The 24,596-nt window shown below is 47.3% G+C and overlaps 1 protein-coding gene across 1 annotated transcript in view; it reads right to left on the reverse strand.

The window, feature by feature from the left end:
• Nucleotides 1-24,596, reverse strand: part of RPH3A (rabphilin 3A) — a 64,490-nt gene that overhangs the window by 6,118 nt on the left and 33,776 nt on the right. Inside the window, exons 5-18 of the mRNA XM_072953313.1 lie at nt 24,171-24,300; nt 22,810-22,896; nt 20,609-20,774; nt 17,632-17,670; nt 17,379-17,531; nt 16,030-16,116; nt 14,941-15,003; nt 13,487-13,726; nt 11,216-11,295; nt 8,410-8,484; nt 6,926-7,035; nt 3,425-3,551; nt 1,747-1,803; nt 911-1,065 (exon numbers count right to left, since the gene is read on the reverse strand). Coding sequence (XP_072809414.1) covers nt 911-1,065; nt 1,747-1,803; nt 3,425-3,551; nt 6,926-7,035; nt 8,410-8,484; nt 11,216-11,295; nt 13,487-13,726; nt 14,941-15,003; nt 16,030-16,116; nt 17,379-17,531; nt 17,632-17,670; nt 20,609-20,774; nt 22,810-22,896; nt 24,171-24,300 — 1,569 coding nt within the window. The remainder of the gene's footprint in view (nt 1-910; nt 1,066-1,746; nt 1,804-3,424; nt 3,552-6,925; nt 7,036-8,409; nt 8,485-11,215; nt 11,296-13,486; nt 13,727-14,940; nt 15,004-16,029; nt 16,117-17,378; nt 17,532-17,631; nt 17,671-20,608; nt 20,775-22,809; nt 22,897-24,170; nt 24,301-24,596) is intronic.

Here is a 24,596-nt window from a genome sequence, read left to right on the forward strand (position 1 = left end):
CAGAGAGGTCAAATAACTTGCTTATAGTTACACAGGGAAGCAGGACCCCATGTCTTATTCAGTGGCAGCCAGGAGGATGTGCCTAGTGGTCCTCCAACTACAGGAAGCATAATTGACCAAGGCTCCAGCTGCTGGGCTTGGAAATCCACACCATGCATGTGCCAAGCCACGCTCCAGGTGTTGACTGAACACGGCAGGGATACTTATGGCAGACCTGCTCCTAAGGGATGTGGGCTCATCTGATGGCCTGTTTTGGCTTGAGGACTCCCTGATGGCCTTGCTGAACTTGCATCTGGGATGCTTCTACCCACCCCCGCTCCCTCTTCCCCTCACTCAGGGTCAGACTCCAATGGCCATCTCACAGCTGTCCCGTTTCGCCCGACTCTCTCTTCATTTTCCCTCACGCAGGCACTTCTCCTAGTGATATCCTATCTGTTTAATCCCCTCTTGGTATCTTCTCAAGAGGACCCAGACTAACAGATCACAAAGTCTCTCTTGTTCCCCATGACTGAGATGACTGGAATAACCCCGAAATCTAAGGTCTTTTCTTCGAGAATTTCCAGACTGAATCCAGAAAAAGCCAGGTTGCTTCTTTTGATGGAAGGATGTGTTGTTGATTCCTGGGGGCTACAACCTTGCTGACTGCCCCTCTCCAATAGGAGGAAACAGAGTCACAAAATTTTCTCATACAAGTGGGTGACATACCAGTGTGGCTGTCTGAGACTCCAGACTCACACTCTAGCCAGTTTCGGACATCCGTCTCACTGTGTGACCTTGGGCAGGTCTGTTGCCCTCTCTGGGCCTCACTGCACAATGATCTTAGGGAAGCTCTCTGGTCCTCCTTTGGCGAGGATCTAGGACCCACCCACTGGCTTTGCGGCCCGTTTATGGTCCCAAGGCATGGACTCACAGCTTGACGAATGGATCTGAGTAGCCATTGGCATCCATGGCCGCCAGGTGCACACAGCGTATGATGCCCACAATGAGGCCTCCCTGCTGTGTGCTGTACATGAGGGACACCAGGATCTTGCCGCGTTCCTCTATGTCACCAATACGCTCCACCTGCTGCAGTAGGAGAAGAGGGTGTGTGGGTCTAGGAGGGGAGGGGTCCAGACAGTATGGATGGTGAGCATTAAGACAGAGCCTGTGGCAAGTAGGAAGAGCTGGGCCAGCGCCAGTGCAATCAGCACCATGGAGAGCGAATGCACCAGCCTCCTGGGAGGGGGCCCATTTCCAGGCACAGGGAGACCAGTAGCTTTACTCTGGCTTAGACACGAATTGAGCCTGATTCTGATCATAGGCTGAGCTTGACCCTGGTCCTAGCCCGACTCTGAGCCCAGACTCCCCACCCCGCTACAACCAGTCTTCTCAAAGTGTAGTCTCTGGGGTGGCATGAGGAACTTGGACTGAGGGCATGGACCTGCAGCCCATCCTCAGCCTCTGCCAGACACACAGCGCAAAGAGCCTGCCCTCTGTCTCCACAGAGGGAACATGGCTTTGCTCCAGGGCAGCAGAGGACCGACAGGGCCGAGGACCTCAATGGTGTCTCCTGGGTGTGCGAGAGGATGGGGCTTCCCCACCTTGGGGGCCCCAGATGGGAAAAGTGGCCTCCTAGTCTCATGTTCTAATGCCTTGGGCAAGGGTACCTTTCATGGTTTGGGGAGAAAGAGTGGGAAAGAGGCCAGAGAGAGAGAGAAAAGGGGGATGCCAGACCCCAACTGGCTTCAACACCCACTCAGGCCTCACCTCCTCCTCATAAAGGGCCATGCCTCGGGCTGTTCCGGTGGTCCCCGCACGCTTCATCTTAAAGGAAAGAAATAGAAGCAAAAGATAGCATCGTCTATGGGGCACATCTCCTGATAGAAAAAAGACCAGAAACCCCTCACCACTCCACTAGCATCCAGAGCCACGGGGAGCCAAGCTTCTGTGGCCCTTCAGCTTTCCTTCCTTTAGCTAAGATGTATATACCACTAACCACTTAAGAGACCATGTCAATGCACAGCAGCCTATGATGTAGGCTGTATTACTATCCCCATTTTACAGATGAAGACACTGAGGGTCAGAGTGGTTAAACCACTTGCCCAAGGTCACACAGCCAATAAGACAGGTACAATTTCCTCTGCTCTGGCTGAAGTGGCACAGGGGTCTTAAGGACTAGCCTTTTCAGCCCTGTCCTTGGTGGGGCATATGAGGGGAGCTGTCCCTGGGAGGGATTAAAGCAAAGAGCCAAGGAGATGATCAGCAGAGTTCTGTGGCTGCTGCCATCATGGCAAGGTGGGCAGACCCAGGAGATGATGACCCAGACGGGGGCCTGGCCCCTGTCCTGACCAACTGGACTCATTGAGGGAGGGGAGGAAGAGGAAGCCTGAAGAACCAGCTGTTATCAGGCAAAGACCCAGAGGAAATGCTTCACTGCCAGGCACATCTTTAATGATTTATAGGGAGCCTGGCATTCAGTGTAAATTCCTCCTTGCAATTTGCCTTGTTGTGTGCCTGCTCCCCCTGGGCAGTGGGCCAGCTCCCCATGCGGAAGCCATGGAGGGTAGGAGCGGGAGTCCTGTAGCATCCTCCCACCAGATGGTCAGCCTGAGGATGGACGACCTGTGAGCCACACCATATTCTGTAGCACAGACTAAGGAACGACCTCAATTTGGTTCTCGAGCTTTCTCAAAAGGTGAGCATCACATCTCACAGGAACAGTTCTAACACTTTACATGTGCTCTCACATTAATCCTTAAGAGACCTATGGTTTTGGGACTACATTATCCCATTTTACAGATGTGAAAATGGAGGCACAGAGAGACTCAGTAATTTGGCTCAGGTTATACTATAAGTGGCAGAGACTGGGATTCAAACCCAGGGAGCCTAGCTCCAGAGCCCACGCTCTTAGGCACTTTGCTATCCTGACTTCTGCTTAACTGCATGATGCTTTTTAACTTCATGACTGACAGGCGGGTAAGGCAGTATTATTTCCTATAATATTAACAGTAATAATTCATGAGTGCTTATCGTGTACTAGGTTCTGTTCTAATTATGCCTTTCACACAACCCTCCTATGAGGCAGGTGTTGTTGTAATACCCATTTTATAGATAAGGAAAACTGAGGTCCAGAATAGTTCAGACCCTTGGTGAGGCCAGGGAGCTGGGAAATGGCAGAGCTGGGCTTTGCGCCCAGGCAGGCCAACCTGCCACACCACATGGCCCTTCAGAAGTGGTGCTAACACAGGACTGGTGAAAGGCATAGCCAGGATGCAACCCCGATGTTCTGACCTGAAATCTTCACCCTCCTCCCAACAGATGCCACAGCCCCTCTACTGTCTGGTGACCTACAGATCATCACATCCTTTGCTGGCCCCGAAGAAGGCAACACCCCAAACCCCACAACTCTGTTCCTCTACAGAACCCTCGGGGCAAAGGCACTCACCGGGATCACCCGCTCCAGACAGATATTGAAGTTCTTCCTCTGGTTCGGCTTCAGTTTCTTGAGGGAGAATCTGGTCTCTCCGATAAACTCATTATGGCCAAATTTGTCCTCATCACAGACAGAGATCCTGTGGGGGCCACAAAGGGTGGGGGAAGAAGGAAGAGCATATATTAGCTCCTACTGTGTGCTAAGAACTGTGATTGATACTGGAGCGTGTGATGCGCACGGGAATGGTACAACTCCCTATTCACTGAGCGCTAGGTCAGGTTCTTTTTATTCTTTATTGTAGCATAACTTAACAAGCAGTAACTCGCGCAAATCTTAAAATTCTAGCTTGCTGCATTTTTGCATATGCATACACTCACGTGCAGACACCACCCAGACAGATCAAGATATAGAACACGCTAGCTCCCAGAGAACCTCACAACCCCTCTTAGTCACTGCCTCCCTCAGAGATAACCATGGTCTCGTCCTCTTGGCAAGATTCAGTGCCTCGTTTTTGACCTTTATATAAATAAAATCAGACATAGAGATTCTTTGATGTTTGGTTTCTTTTGTTCAACATTGTGTCTGTGGGATTCATCCATGTCTGTAGTAGTTTGTCCTTTTTTTCGTATTCCATTGTGTAAAGATACCATAATAATTTTGTTACGGATGGGCACTTGCCTTTGAGCTCTGTCTTTAGCTGTTACAAATGAGGCTGCAATGGGACATCCGTGTTCGCGGCTTTCCGTATGCACGTGTACATACCGCTATCGTGTACCTTCCTAGGAGTGGATTGCTGATGCATGGACTACACGTAAGTTTAGCCTCGGTAGAAACTTCTTAACAGTTTTCCAAAGGGGTTCCCTCAGTTATACTCCTACCAGCAGTTTCTGCAGGTTTTGGTTGCTCTTCCTTCTAACTTTATTGTGTCAGTCTATAGTTTGAGCCTTTCCGAGAGGGCCATAGTCGCTTCTTGTAGTTTTAATTTATATTTCCCGGATGATGAATAAAGTTCAGCCCCCCTTTTTCATCTACTTCATGGCGATTTAAGCACCACCTTTTGCAAAGCGAGGCTAGGAGCTTAGTGACCTCATTAATTTTTCCTCCCCTCAAACCTGTAAGTTTCCCACTTTAAGGCTGAATCATTTTTTCCCTAGCAAGAGGCAGAACCAGGATTTGAATCCAGGTCTCCTGAATCCTAGAACACTAACCTGTCTTTTCTAATCCACTCTGCACAGCATTGAGCAGACTAGAGGTGTAGAAACAGCAGGTCATGAGAAAGATCACTTAAGAGGCCAAAACGACCAGTCAAGACACAGTAATCAGCCTGACATATACTAAGAGGAAGACAGGACTTGTCCCCCCAAGGCATGGGGGGCAGACAGAGACTAACAACACCTCGCTCCCTGGCCATCAACATTTGTTGAACAGTGCTCAAAGTTCTGGAGGGCCAGAACGGCTTCCTGCCAAGCCCCATACTGTACACAGTTGGAAAAAGAAGCTGTCTCTGTTCAGCTGGACAGGCTGTAAGCAACCCCATTCTTCTGCAGGACAGTGTGTCTCCAATGACTTAAAAATAATCACCATTTTGGACCCAGTAATGCCACATACAGGAATTTATCTCTAAGACAGAAGATAAGTGCAGAAATACGTCACTATAAAGATCTTTACCCCAGTTTTGTTTATAATTGTGAAAAAGCAGAAATAACCCCGCCACAGATCCTATGATCCACCAAATAGTCCTCCTTTGTTCCTGTTCTAAGGAAATACTCATCTGAACACAAGGAAGCATGAAGGGCGCTCATTACAAATTTGTTTGTAAAAGAGGAAAGCTGGAAGGCATCTAAATGTCCATCCACAGGGGAACTGGCTAAATAAAATGGTAAGCATTTACATAAAAATTTAAAAATGCCAAATAATACCATGCAATGTTTGTAGATACATAATTATGGACAAAGTAGACAAGAGCTTCAATTTGCATCTGTAGTGCTTGATTTCTTTCTATTTTTAGTTACTTACTTAATTAATTAATCTGGGGGGAGGGAGGTAATTATGGCATGCTTTATTTCTTACCCAAAAAAGCCGAAGCAAGTACAACAAAATATTAAGATTTTTAAAAGATTGAATATTGGGTTCATGGGTGTTTGTTTTATTATATTCTCTACTTTTCGGTATATTCATAATATTTATTTATTTATTATTTATCCGCAAGTGTTTTTTCCTTTCTCAATTTAGAGTTGTTTATTCTGAGCAGTACTATCTTTTTTTAAAAAAATTTAATTATAGGTAGTTTACAATTTATCAATTTCTGGTGTACAGCATAAAGTTTTAGTCATACACATATATATTCTTTTTCAGTATAGGTTACGACAAGATATTGAATATAGTTTCCTGCGCTGTACAGTACAAGCTTGTTGTTTATCTATTTTATATACAGTAGTTAATATCTGCAAATCTCAAATTCCTGATTTATCCCTTCCCATGCCCTTTCCCCCCATTAACTGTAATTTTGTTTTCTATGTCTGTGAGTATGTTTCTGTTTGGTAAATAAGTTCATTTGTGTCCTTTTTTTAGATTCCACATATAAGTGATATCATATGGTATTTTGCTTTCTCTTTCTGACTTACTTCACTTAGAATGATAATCTCAAGGACCATCCATGTTGCTACGAATGGCATTATTTTATCCTTTTTAATGGCTGAATAGTATTCCACTGTATAAACATACCATGACTTCTTTATCTAGTCATCTGTCAATGGACATTTAGGTTGCTTCCACATCTTGGCTATTGTACCATAATATTTAATAATAAAACATTTTAAAAAATCTGTGATAAATCAATTCTGTGGAATACTCTGAGGCATTTAAAAATCAGGTAGCTCTAAATGTCTTCTCATGGCCATAACCCCAAGATACATTGTCAAGAAAAAAGGCAATTTCCAGATACACATAATGTGACATTTCTTATGTTGTAAACAATATAGTGTGTGTTTATTTATAGTATGTGTATGTATATAACAAATATACACAGGCTCACAGAAGGAGGAGACTGAGGCTGGGGGAGGGAACTAACATTTAAAAGCAGCATTGCTTTCTCTGTAATTCTTCACAAGAAGAATGTATTCGCTTATTACTTACATCATTTAAAATGCATTTTAATACAACATTGTAGAACATGCAGTGGCATGAGTACCGTATATGGTTAAGTGAAACTGGCTGATCACTTAACAGGATGGCCCATTTTTATAAACACTCAACTTTATAGAATACTTTTGCATACAAACACACACACACACACACAGACACATGTTAAACCCAGACGTTCAGACACCAAGATGTTAACAGTTCTACTTACCTGTATTTTCAGAAGTGTCTGCCAGAAATATAGATTGTTTTTTAGAAGAAATAAAGAAATGGAAAACTACTCCAAGATGTTTTAAAGAGTGGCCCCCATGAGCCACGCATGCCTCGGTCTGCCAGCCTCAGTCCCCTCTCAGCCCCTAGCCCGTCAGGCACCTGAGGGTCTTCCTCTGCATGTCCTCGTCCGTGATGCCATGATACACCAGAGTCTCGTTCCAGATGGGGTTTCGAGTGTTCCGCAGGGTTTTTGTACGAAGCTTGTTGGACTAGAATGCAGAGAGATGGACAGACAGACATCTGCCTCAATGGGGAGCTAGCTCTGCAGCCCCATCCTTTGGGCTTCTTTGGGGTGGGCAGGTGACAGGAGTCCACTCCCCTTAGGAGTGTCCAGGGGCTCTGTTCCTCCCAAATGCACACTCTCAAGAGAGTGGGGGACATCCTCCAGGGTCCATTCCCAACACTGGACACTGGGTCACACCTCCCTCCAGGTGCTGGGCCCTCTCTTTGAACTTTTCATAAAGATTACAAAGCAAAGAGATATTTTTTTTGAGAAACAATATTATTTCTAGGCCAGGGAGGCAGAAATGAGTCACCCACTCCCAGGCAGTGAGGAAATAATTTCTGGGTATATTGGAACGATTCCCTGTTTCCCCAAATAGTATCCTCCATACCTGAAATTCCTTAGAGGGGACAACATTTTTCATTTTGCTCTAAGAGTGAAGGCTAGAAATGCAGCTGGTGGCCTGTGACACATCTAATTCATACTAACATGTAAATGATTGATTGGACTCTTTGGCAAAGTAGGTTTGGTTTTAGGAGTGGGCAAAGGAGAGAGCGTCAAGGAGAAGCAAATGTCACTGGGGAGGTAGAAGGAGTAGTGGCCAACATGGCCAGACGGGACTGCCTTTTCTTGATCCAAACCTAAAAGAGTGACATAAAGTATGTACGTAGGCGCGCATGTGTGTCCTTCTTTGTCCTATAGGGTATTTAATGCTTGCAGATTTTTGAAAGGCATTTTCTTAAAATCATGTAACCAAGTATACAGTCAGCCTCATTTTCAGGGCATCCATGTCAAATCAACACAACAAAGCAAAAAATAAAACCCAAGAAGGCACGCTTCCACTTCCTGCCATGTCCCCTGGTGGGTCAATTCAAAGAAAGGAGAATTAATCCCAGCTTCCCTCCCCAGAGCAAAATAATGATCAGCAGGCAAGCAGAAGAGAAAGGTGGGGGGCATGGGGGTATATTTTCTTTTAATAACAGAACATTTTCTCAAGTTATCTGGAGAGAGATTTCTGTTGAGAGATGAGAAGTTTGGCTGGGGCATAAACTGAGTGCGGGAGGTGGACCAAGGTCGGCACCGGGGAGCCACTGAAGGTATTTGGGCAGGTCAAGGGCAGCATCAGGGCACCTGCTTCTCTCCTGGATCCCCGGTTTCTGAGTTGGATAAATGAGCAGAACCCCTGCCTCTTGACGGAGAATGGCTCTGGTCCATTCCTTACTCGTTGCAAGGAGTTTGTCAATCAGGGAGGAGGGTGTCTGGGGGCAGATAGGTCTATTTTAGGCTCTAAGCTGGGAACCTTGGATGCCTTCCAGAGCCCGTGTGCCTGGCTTGCCGAGAGGCCCAGGCCATATGGTACCTTGCTGGCTCCCGGCAGGAGGTGCAGCTTAACGTAGGGATCAGCCAAGCCATTGGAATCCATGGGCTTCAGTCCCTGTAAGAGAAGGAGGCAACAGCCTGAGGGCCTGGGGAGGGCTGGACGCTCAGCTACCATAGGAGTGGGCATGGCCATCCGTCCACCCTGTGTGCTTCCTTTCCCAAGGAAAGAGAAGGAACATGTGGTATCCTGGAATGAGCACTGGAATCAGGCCAACAGGGTTTAAAGCCCGGCCAGGTCACTTACTGGCTGTGTGACTTTAGGCAAGTTTTATAACCTCTCTGAGCCTTGTTTTCATTGCCTGTCAAATGGGATGCTTCATTGGGTGGTGAGATTTAAACGTGATCCCACCTGTAAGGTGCCTGGCCCAGGTCCTGGCACCTAGGAAGTGTCCGGTCAAGGCTGGGTAGTTACTGGGAGGCTGTGAGGACATGCCCCAGAAGGGGCAGGAGAGGAGGAAAGACGAGGGGAAGGAGGCTGGGTTCTGGCTCCTGCACTCGCTTCTGAGATCTCAGTTTCTCCATCCATGTCACAGGGACCATAGTCTCTGCCTGGCCCCCTCTCACAGAGCTGTCATGAGGCTCAAATGTGATACTGTGGGAGAGGAGTTTGGGATAGGAGTTAATTTAGGCTCGTTAATATGAGCAATTCCAAAATTCCTGGGGCTCAGATACACTCTGTCCATCCCCCCTCTGCCCAGGCGGAGGCAGGTGTCTCACCTGTGGGCTCCCACTGTCCCCTCTCATACATTAATCCCCAATCCCATGTTTTGCATTCTGTGATCTCCAGGGACCTCAGTTTCCTCATCTGTTCAATGGGGCCGATCATAGTCCCTGATTCATGGAATTCTTGGAGGATTAAATGAGATCCCACCTGTTAAGGTTGAGCTCTGGCCTTGGGAGTAAGTATGAATGATGTTTGCTTCTACTAGACCGGGAGAGAAGCCAAAAAGTGGCTTGCAAGGGGGATATCTGGCCGGGTAGCCAAGTGAGTAAGAGCACAGGCCTTTGAGCCAGACAGCACTGCTTCAAATCCCAGCTCCACCACTTCCTGGCTGTGTGATCTGGGCAAGTCCACTTAATCTCTCTGTGTCTCAATTTCCCCATATGTAAAATGGGAATGATGACAGAACCTTTCCTGTGAAAATTAAATGGGATAAAATAATCTGGAGAAAGCCCCAGAGGGTGTATAATACTCAAGAAATGCTGTAGTGGTGGCTTCTTGTCCATTTTCCCAACAGAGCCCATGAAGGTGCAGCCTACACTCACTCACTCTGATACCCCCAGTGTTTAGGGTAGTGCCTGGTACAGAGTAGGTATTTAATAAACATTTCTGGAATGTCTGTTTGGACTGTGAGGTTGCAAATTGGCAGACGCTGTGTTTTTCAAATCTGCACTTGGACATCTTTGTTTGGATCCTGTTCACAAGACTTTACCACATTTACTGTCACTCCCTAACGTCTTACACACTTTTCTCAATTCTATTACCAGCCCAGCTCCTGAGCCTTTGAGTTTTTGTACCCCTGTCCCATGGGGGCTGTAACATGTGACTGTCCCCTATTTCTGGAGCTGGAGGTAGAGCTGTGAATGAATGGTTAAGGACATAGAGCTTGAGACTGTTGCATCTGGACTCAAATCCAGCTTTATCCCTTACCAGCTGTGTGGCCCCAGGCTTTAACTTCCTAAGCCTCAGTTTTCCCATCTGTACAATGGGACCAATAATAATCCCTATCTCAGAGGTTCCTATGAAGATGAAACAAGATAATGTAGGTCTTTACCTCACTGTGTTTTGGGGGGATGGGGTATAAACACATCTAAGTGTTTGTCCCAGTGAATGACACATAGTAGGTGCTCGCTGAAGAAGTGACCTGGGTGTGCTGCTCTAGGAGTTATGTTAAGCATTTCACACATCATTGATCATCCAAACTGGGATCCTTTGTGAGTAAAAGGAGGAGTTCTTAATTATTTCAGCAAGACAATGAGCATAGCTGCGAACCATCTGTGCAAACTGGGACATGCAGCTGCCTTCATCATAATACTCACCATCATCCTTATGGGAGAGGCTCTGTTGTTAACCCTGATTTACGAATGGGCACACTGAGCACAGAGAGGTTAAGTAACTTCCCTCAAATCACACAGCTAAGGGCGGTAGAGCTGGTATTTGAACCCAGGAAGTCTGGTTTCTGAGTCCTGACTTGGGGTGTGGGGGAGATCCTAGTCAATTACTTCCTGAGATTTGCACTGGCATCAGCCAGCATTCTTTGGGGGCTGGAGTTGAGCTGGCTCACTCTCCCTCGAGCCTGCAGCATGGAGATGCTTTTCCAATCTGGTTTGCCTTTCCCACCCCCTTGGGAGCCCACGTTACTGTCCTTGCATCTGCAACAACAGACCTCCGACTCAGTCTGCTGCTCCAGCCTGACGGCCACATCTGCAGAAGGAGCTGTTCAGCTGCAAGTCAGCTGTCAAGTCAGGCTGTCGTTGCCTCCCAGATGGCACCTCTGTGGTCCCCTCCAGAGGCTGTGGGTAGGACTGGGCAGATCTCGGCTCTGCCCTTGAAGCCTGGTTGCCTCCGTCCGGGGAGGCAGCTGCAGTTAAGTGAAACCCCTCTGGGACCATCCCCCAAGGAAGTCCTCCCCCAAAGGAATCGGCCATGGTTAATTCCTGCTCCTTTCTCATCACTGTCACTGTCACAGACTGACAGGAGGCAGGCCTGGTGACCCATGACCTCCCCGAGTCCCCTAAAAATGCCAGAGCGTCCTGAGTGGTCCTCAGCTTGGCCCCTCACCCACCTTGGCCTTTATGATGGTGCAGTGCAGGGAGCTGTTGTCCTGGTCGTACAGAAGGCTGAACTCCAGGGCACCCAGGGTGGCTGAAGAGGAAAGAGGCAGGCACCAAGAGGACACTCATTTAGTCATTCAACAAACATTTCCCGAGCACTAAATCTGTGCCTGGTTGGGTGAGGCGTTAAAGACTCAGTCCCTTCTCTGGACTCCCCTTCCTGGCAGACCCTCTTCTTCTTTGGAGTCCTCAGCATTTCTGTGATTAGTTAAATCATTTGTGCAATTGCCTAGTTAATGACTTCCATCCTGCTACGTTGAGAGTGCCCTGAGGGCAAGGGCTGTGACTGCTTTGTTAACTGCTATGTCCCCACTGGGCAGAGTGCAAGGCACAAGGCTGGTGCTCCCTTACCTGCTGAAGGAATAAATGAGTCTCAGCATTTGCTGTTGCCTCTGCCTAGAATGCTCTCTCTCTAGATCCTCATATAGCTGGTGCCTTCTCATTATCCACATCTCAGCTAAAATGTCACCTCCTCAGAGAAGCCCTTCCTGATTGCTCCATCTAAAGAAGCCACCCTCATGGTCATTTGCCCTGTTTTATTTCCTTCCTGGTCCTCTACCTTTATTTGAAATGAACTCATTGGTATGTCAACTCTTTCTCTTCACCAGAATGTTAGTTAGAGCCATCTTGTCTGTCATTTTTTTGGCCATGGTATCCCTAGCACTTAGAATAGTTTAGAGGAACCTAGTAGGTGCTCAGTAAATACTTGTCAAATATAGAGATGAGTGAATGAGTGAGTTGAGTATAGAGACAGGCTTGTTTATAAATCACTGGGACAGCTTATAACAGTGGACAGAAACAGCCTGGGAGGGAACATCCAGGCTGAGCAGGACAGTAAAGACACACTGAAAGCTGACAGATGGAAGGAGCAGTGGCCGCTGCTCGGGGCAGAAGGACCAGGATGTGGAATGGCAGACACGGTGCATTTCCAGAGCAGACACAGCCTGCAGTTGACTGCTCCTCGTGGACTCCTTTCCCCTGAGACTGCAGACCCATGACCTCTGGGGGAGATGGGGCAGCGGATACTTCAACCAGGTCTGGCCTCTGACCTGCTACAGCAATGAGACTGACCGTCAGCCACTCTACTCACTGGCCATGTGAACCTGGACAAGCCCCTGAACATCTCCGGTCCTTTGTCTCCCTATCTGTGAAACAGGAATAGGAAAATCTACTATTCCCAGGCTCACTGGGACGATTAAACTGAGCACATGCATGTAACACACTTAGAAAAGTGCCTGGCACGAAATAAGTGCTCATCAAGTGTTGACGGTCATTGCTTCTGATGAGCATATCACACAGCAGTAATTCCTCGTGTGTGTTTAGCACTATGTAATAGTAATGATTTCCAGTTTATGAAGCCCTTTTTCAGGAGGTACCTCAGTAAACCCTCCCCTCACCCTGCGTGGGAGACGGTATTTGCTTCCCCTTTTACAACGAGGACAAGTGACTTGAAGGGCCAAAGCCATTCTGCCGGTTACAGCCCTTGGTCCATTTCTTCTAAGTGGATCCAGGCTGCCCATCTGACCAGGAGCTCTTGGAATGTCCCTCCAACCCTACAACATGTACCGGGCCCAGACACTACCCATCCATGCTTCTGTCCAGCTCACAAAGGCCACCCCAGCTCTCCCCTGCTGCTCCCAGCCACACCCAGGAGAAATGCTGCTGGTGGGGGGTGTGTGTGTGTGTGTCTCCCTAGGACTTGGGGTCTGAGTGGGAGAGGCAAAGAGTAGGCACTTTACAAATCACTGAATGGATGGATGCAAGAGAAATATCAGACTATTTTAAGTCATGGTTAAAAAGTGACTTTTAGAAGGCACACATTAAAGAGTTTGGGAAAATATTAAAATGCATAGATACCTATATACGTTCCTAGGAGTGGAAACTGCAGGGTCACATGATCATTCTATGGAGTCGCCAAATAGAACACTGTGAGTGCAGCTGAATTGTACTCTTAAAAATGATGTAAATGGTAACGCTGATGTATTTTACAACAATAAAATATTTATACATATAGCAGCTACACTTTAGAAAGCTGATGTCATTTTATGAAGGTAGTAATACGAATTTGTATTTTTGTAACTTGGTTAATAATTTATTAATAGTTATTGGTATATTAGGGGGCTGGTGAGTGTACAGGGCTGTCCCCAGAGCCATTCTTGTTTCCCTGGGGGCAACCCCTAAAGCAACTTTCCCCAGCCACCCCTCCATTTAGCTTCACCTACTTGCTTCATCTGAATCGTAGCTGTTGGCTTCCTCCTCCTCCTCCTCCTGGGGTGGGGGCTGGCGGGCAGGGGCCGCGGCCGGCTGGGGAGCAGCAGCACACGCTTGGGAGTAGGGGCCTGGAGGGTGGCCCGCACGGTCTTCCCTCGCTCCGGCTGCCAAGTAGCCCCCAACGCCCCCTGTTCTCTCCTCCTGGGGTGGGGCGGTGGCCCCTGTATAGCCAGGGTCGCCAGGAGCCACCTCTGCAGAGGAGAAGCAGGGAGGGTGGGAAGGAGGCAGCTGCGGTATTACTGCGAGTGACAGGCACCCACGGGCGCCAGGTGCTGGGTGAGCCTTGCCCCAGGATCACCCCAGCCCTGCAACCGAGGAGTATCCCTTCCAGTTGACGGGGGCCACCTCACGCCATTCGCCGGCTCTCAGAATGTTGCCTCTGTCAAAGCCATCAAGGAAGGCTTGCAAAACTGCAGGTTCCCTGGCCCCACGGAGAATCTGTGGGCAGTGCACTGGGACCTGGGAATCTGTTTTATAACAAGTCCCACGAGCTGATTCATTCAAATGGAGGCAAAACAGAACCCACTGAGAGCCCTCAATGCTGTGGGCTCTGAAGCCAGACAGCCTGGATTTGTCCTTTTTTGCGGGGGTGGGGGTGTAAAATAATTAGGTTTATTTATTTATTTAATGGAGGCTCTGGGGATTGACCCCAGGACCTCGTGCATGCTAGGCAGGCGCTCTACCACTGAGCTCTACCCTCCCCACTAGACAGCCTGGATTTGAATCTCAGGGGTGTGACCTGGAGCACAGCACTTGTCTTTGAGCCTCAGTTTTCTCACCTGTAAGATGGGAATTTTAATACCTGAAGGTGCTCAAATAATAGTAGCTCTTATTTAAAAATTTTAAACTATACGTGCAGCGCTTAGAGTAGCAGCTGAGGCAGAAGACAGCAGTGAGTACATCGTAGTGGCTGGTGATGCTCCTGCTGCTTGTGTGTCACATGCAACAATCACGGTCACTTGGAGTGATCGTCATACTCTGCAGGCCACGTGCTACAGTTTTATATGAATCAGTTTATTTAATCCTTCCAACAATTCTGAGAGGTAAGTCCTTGTACTATCCCCATTTTAGAGATAAGGAAACTGAGGCTCAGGGAAAGTGAGTGACTTGCCCAGGGTCACACAGTCGGGAAGTGAAGAGGCAGTGATTTGAATCTAGGCAGTGCGTGCTCTTAATCACTGTATATATTGTCGTTTTCTCTCTATCAGACCTTAGTGTGGACTCGCTAGAGTTTTGGAATTAGGGGGGTCCCTTAGAGCTCATCACATACGTCTCAGGATGCAGAATGTGCTGACGGCTGGCAGCCCCTGCTCCCCCTCCCTCTCTTCTCTCTCTCTCTCTCTCTCTCTCTCTGATGGGACAGAGGTGGTCACCTGTGAAGGCATAGAAAGTAGCAAACACTTGCCTGGTCTCTGATCTGGAAATCGTCCGGCTGGCCCGGGACTGGGTCTGCTGCCTCCTGGGGGCCCTCAGTGGGGCAGAGAGAGAAAGAAGGTTGGAACAGAGAAGGTGGCATCATTCGGGTGCTTGCCCCGAGCCCCCCTCATTTCACAGCTGTGGACACAGGCCCAGAGGCAGCAGGTGATGTTGGGAGGTATCCAAGGTTGCAGAAATGGTCCCATAGGGAGGGCATTCTGGGGTCAGAAAGGTCTGGGTTCAAGCCCCAATCCTTCCTTCCTTCCTGGGCCTCAGCTTCCTCCTCTGTGAAATGGGGATGGTGATACCAGCTCTTCATGTTTTGCTGGCTGTTATGAGGTTGATGAACTCATGGAGTGAGAATCATTTGTAGGGTAATGGGCAAGTTTATCTTTTGAGTCTACCATTGTTACAGGGTCATTACTGGTCCAGAGGATTCTCTGCAACTACATTTTCAACGCTTGGGATGTAGGGATGAAGTAACGTTCAATGACACAGTGAGAAAGCCATTCTGGGTTCTTTTAAAATAACACAATTTTAACTACACCAAGCAGGCATTATTTTCTATTGCTTTACACAAGCCATATTTGTTTAGAGTTTCTCATATTATGAATCTCTGTCCACCATTTCTCCCCGAATCTCACATACTCTTCTGAGAATGTCTGTGATTTACTAAAGTCCGAGGTCCTTAAAATTTCCTTGAGAGAGAATTTATGATAACAGCTTCTCTCAATTATGTTTTTAAAGGAGGGCTAACCTGAAGAAAAATATTAAGGAAGTAAGAGGGTAGATGGTAGGGCAGGTGGTAAAAGTTGTGAAAGCGAAGTGACAATGTCTGGAGGTGGGCAACACTGAGGGATGAGGTACCCTCACTTCTCACGTTTGGGTGGGTACACTGCCCCTCTCCATCCCACCCCTGCCCGCTTCCCACCTGGAGGATTATTCACTCTAAGGGTCTTAGAGGAGTTTAGGATATGGTGGTGGCTGCAGCTTTGCAGAAATCCCAGCGGGTTCTGCAGGCAAGGATGGGAGGTCACAGCTGAGTAACAATCTGGGCAGGTGGGTGGGTGGCAGGTACCTGGCTGTCCAGGCTGAGGAGGTGCTGGGCTCTGCGTCGAGGCCGGAGTAGGTTTAGAGGCCTGGACTGAGTTAGCCCGTCTCAAACCTGCAGGGGAAAAGAGAGGAAACAGCCTGTCATGTTACACACACACACACACACACACACACACACACACACACACACAGAGTCAAAACAGGAAGAAGCTTGCATGAGGCACATCCTCTGGATGTAAACTAGATGCAGCCCCCTGACATTCTCAGCTCTTTCAGACCCTCTTCTCTTCCCTTCCGTGTGTGCTCTCTTTCCAATATTCAGATTCCCCTTGGGCAAGTCCCAGCAGCAACACAGGTGTTGAAAACACAGATTCTGTGATGTTACTTCCAACATCTGTGAACTTGCACAAATGACCTACCTTCTCTGGGCCTCAGTCTCCTCATCTGTCAAATGAGAGTAACATTGGATAGGGCTGTGGTGGAGATGCAATGATGCAAAGTGCTCAGAACAGTGCCTGGCATGTAGTAGATGCTCAACAGTCGACGGATGTTGATATTACTTTATTATTATCGAAAGACTTCTTCATGTGGACCAAGCTTTGCACCCCATCCTTTTCTTTCATGACCTGTGTATCTCTTTGGGCTGGTCACTCACCCTCTCTCAGATGCTTCATGGAGGCAACAACTCTACTGACTTGATAATAATGAGTTAATATCTATTTATAAGAATGTATTTAATCTCTACACCCTATGATGTGGGCGCTTTATTAGCTCCACTTTACAAATGGGGAAACTGAGGCACAGAGGGGTTAAGGAGCTCACCTAATGCCTGCTCTTGGCTGGTTAGTAGCAGAGCCAGGGTTTGAACTCAGGCATTTGGTTTCTGGAGTCTACCTGAGACTGTTAGAGGCTACTGTCTCCTGCCAAGCTGTTGGGGGATCAAATGGCAATGATACAACCAGCAGTTCCTGGTACCCAGAAGGTCTGACATTCCTGGAAGAATGCCCTGTCCTCTCTTACCTCACTGGGCAGGATCCCATCTCTCCTGAATTCAGAACTTTTTCACTGGAGAGATGCTCGAATGCTCATGACAGAAAGTGCTTTGCCACCTCTGGCTGGGGCTTACCGATTCCCAGGTCTTGTCGCAGGGTCCTGCATTAGCACTGTCATTTGCTTGTTTATCCAGGTCCTTGTTCATCCATCCATCCACCCATCCATCCATTCATTTACTCACTTACTCTCTTACTCATTCAACAAGTGTTCATTGAATGTCTACCAAGTGCCAATTAATAAATGAATAAAAACACTGTCCTCCCCTTTCCTTTTGATTCTCCTCATCCAGGAAGCTTGCCTGGATTTGTGCATCCCTCTCACCTGCTGGGCTCCGGCTGGGGTCACCGCTGGTCCCACCGTGGCTGTGGTCCCAGCTTTCTGAATCCCGGCTGGATGAACTCATTCGTGCCTCAGAGGCCCTGCGCACAGGAGGCCCATAGCTTCCTCGCCCAGGAGCTGAGGCCAGGTCAGGGCCTGGAAAGAAAATCATGAATTGAATGGAGAAAGGGCATCGGAGGAGTGGGGGAAAGGAGTCCGAGTCCCCAGAGTAGAATTCAGAGTCAGCAGAACCCACCTGTCTTCTGACCTGGGCCCTTCCTGTCTTCAGTGTCACCTGGAGAGAGAAAACTAATGGGAAGTACGTATTTGATGTTTTCTGGGGATCCTTGGCTTAAGGGTGGTCACAAAGGGGCCCATCCACCACTCCCAAGAGCTTAAAAAAAAAAACCTAAGTTTCCTCTCCCAACTTCCCCTCTGACGTAGCACATGTTTACAATCTCACATTACTTTCTTTGCCAATGAATTAGGATCATTGCATATGTACTGTTTCTAGAACGTGTTTTGTTCACTTAATTTGATTTTCCCCAGGACTCACCGAGCATGCTCCAGCCTCAAGCTCTTTGCATTGCCATATTCCCGAAGATTCTATGAGCCCCCTTTATCACCTTAGTCAGGTTTCTCCCCAAAGATCATCTCTTCAGACAGCCCTTCTCTGGCCATTCTGTCCAACATGAACCCTCCTGTCACAACCTATCACCCGACCTGATTCATTTTCCCTCCCAGCACTTACTACAACCTGAAATTATATCGTATTTGCATTTGCTATTTGTTGAGCATCTGATTCTCCCACTAGAATTTTAGCTGCACAAGGGCACAGATTTTATGTGTTCCATTTACTGGCTCCCTAGGGCATAGAACAGAGCCTGGAACTCATTAGGTGTTCAGTAACAGTTTGTTAAAAGAATATTGAAAGCTCACAGCATGGACATTATTCCAAATCTATAATACACATTTACATCATTCAATTTTAAAAGATGCTTTATACATTGTGGAGTGAATATATCATAATCCAGTCAACAATTCCTCCATTAATGAACACTTAGTGTTTGCCAGTATCTTTGCTACCATAAACAATGACACAATAAATATACATATACGTGTATCTTTTACACTGGAACTTCTCTTGCTGTTAGTTATATTCCCAGAGAGGGACTGTTGGGTGAAATCGCATACACACTTCAAATCTTAAGAACTTCTGCCATATTACTTTTCAGGAAGCTGCAGGTGAATTACAGTCCTACTGTTGGTACAAACAACATTTCTTCACATATTCACCTGCACTGGATGCACCAATAACTTTTTAGGTGTCACTTTGCAATGCAGGTGATGTTACTTTTTTCCAATGAGGTAACTGGTCACTACATCAACTACATCAGAGTTAATTTGCTTTGTCTGGAGTTTATCTGATGATAAGCTAGTTCATAGCATTTATGTATCTATCTATGTATAGGGGATTAATATTATATAATGTATAATATAATATAATAACATTATATAATATATAAAAGTAATGTATAGAATATAATAAATATATAACATTTACTAAATGCTGCACTCTGCAAAGTACTTTACGCGTACAGGCATACCTTGGAGATGCTGCAGGTTGGGTCCCAGACCACCGCAATAAAGCAAATATCACAAAAAAGTGAAGCACGTGAGTTTTTTGGTTTCCCAGAGTGTATAAAATTACATTTACACTGTACTGCAGTCCACTAAGTGTGCAATAGCATTATGTCTAAAAAAAAGTACGTATCTTAATTTTAAAATATTTTATTGCTCAAAAATGCCAAAACAATTATAAAAGTAACATCAACGATCACTGATCACAGACTATCACAGTAAATATAATAATAATTAGAAAGTTTGAAATACTGTGAGAATCACCAAATTGTGACAGAGAGACACCAAGTGAGCAAATACTGTTGGAAAAATGGCACCGACAGACTGGTTTGTTGCAGAGTTGTCACAAACTTTCAGTTTGTAAAAACAAAACAAAATTAAAAAAAACCCAGAATACTCAATAATTGCGAAATGCAATAAAGCAAAGCACAATAAAACGAGGTCTGCCTGCAGCATCTCATTTAATCTTCAAAATAACCAAATGAGTTACTAACCTCATTTTACAAGTGAGGAAAAGTTTCAGAGAGGTTAGGTCCCTTAACCAAGCTCACATGACTTGTAAGTGGTAGAGCTGGAATTCAAATTCAGGTCCTCCTGGCTCCAGACGTCCAAGATCTTGACAGTTAACTCTACAGCCTTCTCAGAGTAGAGGGAGTAATGCTTAACCAGAAAGAAAGATGCTCTAGTGGTGGAATTTGGGGGTTCCTCAGGGATGCAGTGTATACTGACAATCTGGCAAGTCTCCACAAGGGGCAGAAATTGCTCACGCCTTGTCGGGATGAAAGTTTTGTTAAATGGCTTTCGAGTGCCAGGTACTGCGCTGGGTACCTTGAGAAGTTATAGTTGGGTACTTCAATTTTTGAGACCTTCAACTATAACCTTCCTTTCAGAAGCACTGCCTGTGCTCAACTCCAGAACTGTCACTCAGAACAGATTTTATCACTCTGTGTTAATTGAAAGTATTGCAAGGGCTTCATCTGGTCAGTCCTCGAGGCCCCATTCAATTAAAATGTGTTCTTTTGGGGTTGCATTTTTTTATTGGTTTTTCCTCTCCCTTTTAATCATCATTTTAATAATTAATAATAACACAGGTAATAGTGATAATATGCATAGTAGTGGTAATTTTCTTTTATTCATTTCCTTTCTATTCATCTTTCATTTTTAATTAGTCCAATTTCAGATTTGCTGATGGTTGATCAAAGAAATAGGGGCGAAGGCGGCCTTCTCAGCAAGCCCCAAACCTACCCTCTCCCCGACCCATGCGCAGGCTTCAGTGTGCATTTTGGCACTGGGAGTCTTTCTCAGCGCCTAATTTTAATTTCTACCTCTGTTGTACCTCAAAATACTCCATCAGGGATGATAACAAAGCCTTTTGGCAGCTTGGGATTGCAGAAGTGTTCCCTTTGGTACCTTCTTGATAAGAGTTCATGATGAGCTATGAAAGGGACATAGGAGTCCTAGATCCAAGCCCAGAGGCTGGCTGTCCACCAACTGGGCAGAAACACAGACATGATGTCAGGACATCCTCTGGGTAGACCAGCTAGCCAAGACCTGTCCTTGGTTCTGAAAGTAGAAAAGCTGTGATTTCCTACCTCGAGCTGGAGCCCGGGCAGCGTGCTTGGGCTCAGGGGCGGGCTGCTCGGGGGCAGCGGGCTCACTGCCAGGCTGCTGGGGCTTGGTCTTCTTTATGGGCATAGGCTGTGGGAGGACTTGTTTGGGGAAGCCCTTGAAGAACCATGCTCCGGAACGCTTCCACACCTGGGGGAGGAGAGGTAGACGATGAAGACATGGCAGCAGAGGACCATTGCTCCCGCCTTCACGAGTGCCAACTGTTCACTTTGCTCCCTGCCCTCAGAACAGTGACAGAAGAGGCAGCACACTTTTCTCATCAGTATGCAGTCCTTCACAGTTCTCATTCGACTCACACAATATCCCTGAGCACTCAGTAAAGAATGACCAACCTCTTGATGGATAAAGTCGAATATCAGAAAGGTTGTGAACTGGTATAAGGCTAGAAAGCCAGAGAGTAGACTGGACACCACGTCTTCCACCTCTTCACTGCATCCTGCTCTCTACTACACTGGCTTCTGTAAAGAGGATGATTGACTCACACCCTCCCCAAGACCTCTGGCCTTCTTCCCAGCCTTGTGGATTAGTGTTCCACCTGGGATAATGTGCCGAACACCTTTCACTGCCCCTTCAGGCTGGTTCTACATCATTTTCACCGTGTTGTGTATCTCAGGAGGCGGACCAGTAAGGACTGCAGTAATGGACTTTCTTGCTCTCTAGCTTCCAGGTGGATCTGGTCAAGGAGAGCATTAGTGGGGGATCAGAGGAAAGAAGATAGTGAGGTCAGAGTATGTATTCCCCTGGCTCCCTCCTTGCCAGGCAGCCAGTGGCTGCATTCCTGTGAGGCCATCCCTGTCACCCAGTCTGCTAACTGCTCCCTCCTCCGCTCCTTCAGTCTCAGGAGTGTAACGGCGGCCCTCCACCGCTGGTGCTGCGTGCTGCACTGTGCCTTGTGATGTCCCTTATTCCTACCCGGACCTTTGTACACAGCACCTTTATTAAAGCCTCCTTGACCGTCCTGAAGGTTTGTGCCATCTGTTCTCCCAGGACCCTGCCTGCTACTGAGGGAGATATGGCCCTTGGAACAGCCTGAAAGGCAGGAATCTGCAGCAAAAGGTGAGTGACGAAGAAATTGGGAAAAGGTGAAAGGACTTAATTGGGACAAAATGGGTAATAAAAAGCAAGCCTAGGTAAGAGAAGGATTCCAGAGGAGAAAGAAACAGAGACCAAGTGAAGACAGTGCAGAGGAAGAAGTCTGATGGTTGAGAGGCAAGGAGAAAACGAAGAAAAGGAGAGGAGACACGGATGCGAGGGAGAAAGGAGCTCCGATGGGGAGAGCACAGACGGTCCCCGACTCACAACGGTTTGACTTATCACTTTTCAGCTTTACAATGGTGCAAAAGTTCTCTGCATTCAGTAGGAACCATACTTCAAATTTGGAATTTTGATCTTTTCCTGGCCTAGGGATATGTCCTGTGATGCTGGTCAGTGGTAGTGAGCTGCAGCTCCCCACCATCCATGCCGTCACGACGGGGAACAACTGACACACTTATGGCAATTCTGTGCCCACACAACCATCCTTTTTAAAACAACTTTCAGGACAGTATTCAGTACATTACAGGAGATATTCAACCTTTTGTTATAAAATAGTCTTTGTCTTAGATGATTTTGCCCAACGGTCAGCTGAAGTGTCCTGAGCACGTTTAGGGGAGGCTACGCTGTGATGTTCAGTAGGTTAGGTGTTTTAAATGCATTTCCCACTTGTGATATTTTCAAGTTGCGATGGGTTTATTGAGATGTAACCCCACTATAAGTTGAGGACGATCTGTAGAGGGAAAGTAAAGAAAATGAGGGAGAGTATGAAACAAGAAGAGGAATAGACAGAAAGAGAAAGAGCAGAAGGCAGCAGAGGGAGAGCCAGAAGGGGAGACATGGGGAACAGGGAATAATGCATGTCAGAGGGCAACGAATAAGCGGGAAGAAAGGAGGGAGAGAAGGAAAAGTCACAGAAGTGGGAGAGGAGAAAAGAAATTCACTCAAACCCTGTGTTCTGCCTGTGTTCACAGCTGAGCTGGTTCCCTTTATACTTACCCCTTAAGACATGTACCTGAGTAGGTCCCCCAGCCTCCCAGCTGCCACCCTACTTCCCTCGATGCAGCACGGAAAGGGGAACTGGACAAAGAAGGGAGGATGCTCCAGATGCCAAATGGACCAACCTGCTTACCTCTCTCTGCTCGATGCAGATTTTGCAGAGCCACACAGAACGCGGGCGGTTGTTGGAAGTCTCCACTCCACACTTGGTGCAGATGTTCTGGGGACAAAACATAGCCCGATGCACACTCAGAAATGCCAGGCTCGGAGCTGCCAGTGGTCAGGAGCGGTGGCTAGGGAGGGTGGTAATGAAGCCCCATTCTCCCTTGGTGGACGTAAAGAGAGAGAACTCTCCTTTCCTCACCTCCCTTCCATGACCAAGGCCAGTTAGAATAAAGTTCCAATTTGAGTCTTGATTTCTGATAACAAGAACTGGAGTCATCCCCAAGCACTGGATGAAGGGATTCTCCCAGAGTCCCTCTGGGGTCTGAGTTTTCAGCATCCCATTCCAGGGAGTTCACTGACTTGATTTTTTTTTAAAGAGGAGAGACTATACATCCATTTCGTTTAGTACTTTATTCCCTCTTTCTTTCCCAAATGAATCTGAGACAACCTAGACTATGACTGCATGTTCAACTCCTCAGGGAGAAGGATGTTACCTGAGTAAATGCCATGACTATGCAATGGAACATTATACTTTTGGCCGAGTTTCCTGGCAGCTGAGACAAATAGGAAAACCTAACAGGTCACAAAATTTCTCCCTATCTAGCTGACTACAGAAGACAGGTTTTTTTGGGGAATAAACTTTCCCCAATATTCCATTTTAAAGGCTAGAGGGGACCCCAAGTAGGAGATGCCAAGTGGCATTATGGATGTCTCCAGCTGGGTTGTTCCCCTGAAGTCCCTTCCTGGGAATCAGACAGGCCCAACGACAGCTGTGTTTCTGTCCTGGAATTGTCAAGTGCAGACAGCTTGAGGAGAGGGTGCAGGGTGGAGAGAGCATGGGGAGACTCCTCTTCAAGAATGAATGTTTCAGAAGACCAATGTCTAACTTGGTCTAACTTGGCTGGAGAGGGGCTTTTGAAGTGGCTTGTATTACAGCCCAGGGTAGAGAATGCTGGGTAAGCCTTCCACTCATGTGTACCCACATGCCCGGCATGCCCTTTAGCCTGACAACTTGCTAAGCCACAGCCAGGATACTTGCAGGCTCAACCATGGCTCATGTCCTACCTCAGGCTCCCAAGTTCATCCTGGATGGAGCTGAGCTCCAAGGGAACAGAAGGGTCAGAGTGACTCCTAGGAGAGGAGCCAGGATCAGGATTACCTTGGAAGACAGCTGGGCACAGGAGCACCCCAGAAGGAACTACATACTGGCAACTCGCCTTCCGGATCCAAGCTCCAGCCCCAAGACCCAAGGCCCCCAAAGGCTCAAGCCAGGCCTAGCGCCTCTGCACGTGATGAGCAGGAAAGCAGGGAAGGGGAGGCTGATGGTACCTTCTTACAGTCCTCACACACCACACAGGCAGAGCCCAGCATCCCCAGCTGTTCTCCGCACAGTATGCAGCGGTTCACCCCGTCCCCAGCCACGTTCTTCCTCATGTTCTCCAGACGGTCCACCAGGCGCCTGGAAGCAGAGACGGGGTCATAAGGACCTTATAGGACTGAGGACCACTGGCATCTCCCTCAATATCTGGCTGATGGACTTAAACTTCTTTGAGTCATAGACTCTTGAGTGTCTGATGATGACTATTGGACCCCTCCCCAGAAAAGGCCCATGCACATACAATTCTGATATATTTTCAGAACATCATGGAACCCCTCCCATATCCCACAAAGCCCATCTGTTCTACTGACTTCAGACTAAGAACCTTATCTCATCTTTTCTCACGTCACCTCCTCCAAGGAAACTGTCTTTTGAGC

Source organism: Vicugna pacos, chromosome 32 (assembly GCF_048564905.1).
Source record: "Vicugna pacos chromosome 32, VicPac4, whole genome shotgun sequence".
NCBI lineage: Eukaryota > Metazoa > Chordata > Mammalia > Artiodactyla > Camelidae > Vicugna > Vicugna pacos.